Here is a 4548-nt window from a genome sequence, read left to right as displayed (position 1 = left end):
ATCTGAAATTGAATTTAGGGAATATCAACAATATCCCTAGCATTAAAGTTGCGTTCTGGTGAATAAAAGGGAAGAAGTTCTTTTTAAAATACTATGTTGTACTATTATAATCCAAAGTTTATGTAAAAGAAAATGTTGTTACGCCTAATGACCGGTCTTAGCCCCAGCCCTAACAAGTCGCAAAGCCTATTCGGTATTCCAAGAATTGAGGAGGAACTTGTGGATGGTTAAAGACACATAATTGAATTGTTGGAAAAAACATGACTTTTAATATATTTTCTTCCATTTTTTCTTTTCGAGAGAGAACACACAAAATTTAAATATCTCTCCCTTTTCAAGAATTTATTCATAAAATTTAACATGTTACCAATCTTCTGAAAACATTTGGATTAGAGACTTCTCATTGGCATCTCTCTCCTTCTCCTTTTTTATTCTTAATTATTTAGTTAACACGAATAAAGGTTAGTCGTTTCTTGTCATATGTTCATATTTGAAGAGTGTTTTTACACAAATTTTAAAATGCAATATAGTTTTACATATCAAAAGAAAAGAAGGATCAATTGCATTTCCTATGAAGCTGATTTCTAAAATTCAAGGTCAAAATAATTAAATGTATCCTTAGATCATATTATATTGTTTTTTTTTTTCTTAATTGTTGTATCAAAATTTATTTGTTGGATATTGCTATTGTCATTATTTTTAATTTATATGACATGGCGTAATTTTTGGTTTGAAGGCATGAGCCGAGTTTGTTCGCCTTATTTTGATCCAGATTTTGATAGCCTAGCTGAGAGGATAAATGGCCCAAAGTAAGTCATCAAAATTGGCATCTAAAATAAAGGGAAAAGAATTTGAAAAATATTTCAACTTTAGCGGTTACGATACCAAATTTTATGGAGCCTGTACAATTCTCTAGACTCTCATTGTCAATAGTAACTCGACATCTACAAATAAGGCAAAATAAGTTAAACCTATTTAATTTATTTTTGGGAAAAAGTTTAAAATATATCCGAACTTTGACCGAAATTGCTATAACAATACCGAACTTTGAAAAGGACATTTTACCCCTGCACTATTTAATAGTGTATTTTAAAGGTATATATGTGCCCACATGGACACACTACTATTTATATACCTTTAAAATACACTATTAAATAGTGCAGGGGTAAAATGTCCTTTTCAAAGTTCGGTATTGTTATAGCAATTTCGGTCAAAGTTCGGATATATTTTAAACTTTTTCCCAAAAATAAATTAAATAGGTTTAACTTATTTTGCCTTATTTGTAGATGTCGAGTTACTATTGACAATGAGAGTCTAGAGAATTGTACAGTAGTGAAGGTAACACAATCTTTTTATTACAACTATGAATTGTTAATCTAGAATAATAATAATAATAATATTTTAATTGTGATAAACGTATCCATTATATTCGTGTTATATGCAGATTGATAGTGTAAATAAGCAAGGTCTCCTGCTGGAAGTAGTGCAAGTGCTAACAGATATGAATCTCATTATATTGAAAGGCTATATATCTTCCGATGCTGGATGGTTCATGGATGGTAATCCAAATATATAATATTCACATCATTCCTATCATTATTACTCCATATATACACATGAACTGGAACAGAGGGAGTAATAATTATCCCAATTAATGATACATATAATCTAATATATATGTTCCTTCTAAATGCTTGTTTAAACAGTGTTCCATGTCAAAGATGAGCTCGGTAACAAAGTTACCAATCAAAGAGTTGTCAACTATATTCAAAAGGTAACAATCAGCATATAACTACGTACCTTAGTATAGAAAAATTAATTAAATCTTAGAATATGTGATACTTCGTTTCAATTTGTTTGTTTTTAGTCAGTTTCAAAAAGAATGTTTCTTTCCTTTTTTGGCAATTCTTTTATTCTAAATTTCCACTTTTAAGACCATTATAAGATGGATATAAAATTAAAAAAAAGTTCCTCCTACTGATCTTATATATCGTATGTGAGTTGTGAGTGATGGAAAGAAATAAAACATGCAGGCGATTGGGGCAAATAGGGAGGGAATAGAGAAATCAAAGACAGGAAGTAGAAAATATTTGAAATATGATGAAGCTAGAGCAATTGAAATGACTGGAAGAGACAGGCCAGGACTATTTTCAGAGATATCAGCTGCCCTAGCTGATCTCCATTGCAACGTTGTGGAAGCACATGCATGGAGCCATAATGCACGTTTAGCTTGTGTTGTTTACATATCAGAAGAGTCTACTGACAAACCTATTGACCACAATCGCCTGGCAGCAATCGAAGATCACCTCACCACAGTGCTCCGAGCAACAACTTCTCCTCGCAGCACAAATGAAGAAAATGTCAAACAACAAGAAGTGAAAACCGCTTATGGACTTAACCCTGAAGGAGATCAAGGCACGGTGACTGATGTTGAACGTAGACTACATCAGCTTATGCTATCAGTTCGTGATTTTGAAAGCCCTATAAGAATGGGGTCTCCAAGATTAGTTGACAGTAAGGAAGAGAAAATGTTGAGTGTGTGTATTGAGAATTGTCACGAAAAGGGATATTCAATCGTCTCTATACAGTGCAAGGATCGTAAGAGGCTCATGTTTGATACTGTTTGCACTCTTACAGATATGCAATATGTAATCTTCCATGCTTCTGTTGATTCCCGTGGTGATTATGCATTTCAGGTACCTACTAACTTGATCCGTTCAAAAGTTATAATTTGGATTGAAAAAAGTTGGTCGTCATTCATGACCCAATCCATTCAGAAAAGTAATAGCTGTTTGTTTTTTTCATGTGACAGGAATATTTCATCAGGCATGTTGATGGATATGCAATGAGCACAGAGAGTGAGAAAGAAAGAGTAATAAAGTGCTTGGAAGCTGCTATAGAACGAAGAGTTTGCGAGGTGATGTTGTTTTCTTCTTCAATATGTATATATATGTAGAAGAAATTGGCTGTTAAAATTCATTCTAATCTATCATCATCATTTTATATAACAGGGAATCCGGTTAGAACTATGTGCAAATAATAGAATAGGATTGCTCTCAGATATTACTCGGGTTCTTAGAGAGAATGGTCTAGCTGTTGTTAGAGCAGATATAGCAACTGAAGGAGGGAGAGCAAGAAATACATTCTACTTAAGAGACATTTCAGGTAATAATATTGACATGAAATTTGTCAAATCAATGAAGACTGAGATGGGAGAAATTGATGTTGCTGTCAATAATGAGACAACCACTACTACAACAACAACAACCAACACAAACAACTCCATGACACGTCCAAGCTCTTTTCGCTCTCTGGGAGATTTAATGAAATCTCAGTTCGAAAAACTCTCCCACAACTTCGTTGCCATCTAGTCGATCGATCGTGCCCGATTTAATTAGCAATTAGATCATGTAAATTCCTAGCAGTTAGATCATGTTTATTCTTCATATAGCCTCAAAAGTAGACATTATTGTACATATGTAAAACTTGTAAAGTTTCTACTCTTTGCACAATTCAATTTGACATCCCCAAGGATATTATCTGTGAATAAAACCTCGAAATTTTCTTAGTTTAGTCACTTTCATAAACTAAAAAGACAAGTGAACGCTAGGATTTTTTTTATCTCTAGATTAAGCATTTCACCGTGTTTGACCCCTCAAAATGATGCCTTACTTGGGGCGACCAATTAACGAAACGCAACTATGACTACACTACCCAAGGCCCCTTATGGTTGGGTCCACCGCACACCCAAGTATATGTGTGGAAATAATAAAATGATACTTCCGACCTATGACAAGAGGGAGTTACTCGGTTGATAAACATCTCTCACTTCCAATCCGAAGATTGTGAGTTTGAGTCACTAAAAGAACAAAAAGGATGGGAGCTAGTCTTAGGGAGGGGTTTTAAAAAACTAAGATATATTGACCTACTTTCTCTTTTAGTTTGTTATAAAAAGAATGATTTCTTTCTTGTATTGGCAATACTTGAATTTCAGCTCATCATACAACATGTGTAAGGCCACAAAATTAAACGACACTTTGGTACATTTGATATAACTTTAATTTACGATTACAAGAATAAAAAATCTTCTTTATTATTTGTAACATCTCGACTTTTCAAAACGTCTAAATTAACTCGTATCTTTGTGGAAAGACAAGGAGGGTGAGTAATAAATTAAGAATGATGTGGTATGTCATATTTTAAGTGTTCAAGGGTTGTATGTCAAGTTTTTAAGTTAGGTAAGTGGCAAAATGAAAGTTGGCGAAAGTTATCGTAAGTTCCTTTTTAAAGATTTCTCTAAAATTTGGGTCAAATGTCTTGGATGTTTTCTCCCAATATATAAAGAGTTAGAAGGCATGTCACCCATTAAATTGAAGGCCTACGAGTCTAGTTTGCAACGCACAAAACCCCGTATCTAACCAACATCGAAGTAAAAAGTTATGAGGGTTTTACTATGGACTGCCGAGGCAGAATCCGGGTCGGGTAAAAAATGTGGTATGTCGGCTTACTCAACGTTTTAAGCCATGAAAACATTTCTTTTCACTTCCA

At 33.7% G+C, this 4548-nt stretch overlaps 1 protein-coding gene and 1 non-coding gene across 2 annotated transcripts in view; one reads left to right on the top strand and one right to left on the bottom strand.

Moving 5' to 3' along the window:
- Positions 1–738: 738 nt before the first annotated feature.
- LOC102588535 (ACT domain-containing protein ACR2) overlaps positions 739–4548 on the top strand; it is a 7842-nt gene continuing 4032 nt past the window's right edge. The window contains exons 1-7 of the mRNA XM_006362564.1: positions 739–809; positions 1287–1338; positions 1445–1559; positions 1707–1774; positions 2034–2696; positions 2813–2917; positions 3012–3359. Coding sequence (XP_006362626.1) covers positions 739–809; positions 1287–1338; positions 1445–1559; positions 1707–1774; positions 2034–2696; positions 2813–2917; positions 3012–3359 — 1422 coding nt within the window. The remainder of the gene's footprint in view (positions 810–1286; positions 1339–1444; positions 1560–1706; positions 1775–2033; positions 2697–2812; positions 2918–3011; positions 3360–4548) is intronic.
- MIR7984D (microRNA MIR7984d) lies at positions 1006–1223 on the bottom strand. Its single transcript, NR_130387.1, has one exon. It is a non-coding gene; the product is annotated as a microRNA MIR7984d (primary transcript).

This window comes from Solanum tuberosum, unplaced genomic scaffold (genome assembly GCF_000226075.1).
Source record: "Solanum tuberosum cultivar DM 1-3 516 R44 unplaced genomic scaffold, SolTub_3.0 scf00395, whole genome shotgun sequence".
NCBI classification, from domain to species: Eukaryota; Viridiplantae; Streptophyta; class Magnoliopsida; order Solanales; family Solanaceae; genus Solanum; species Solanum tuberosum.
This window is presented reverse-complemented; position numbering and strand designations above follow the sequence as displayed.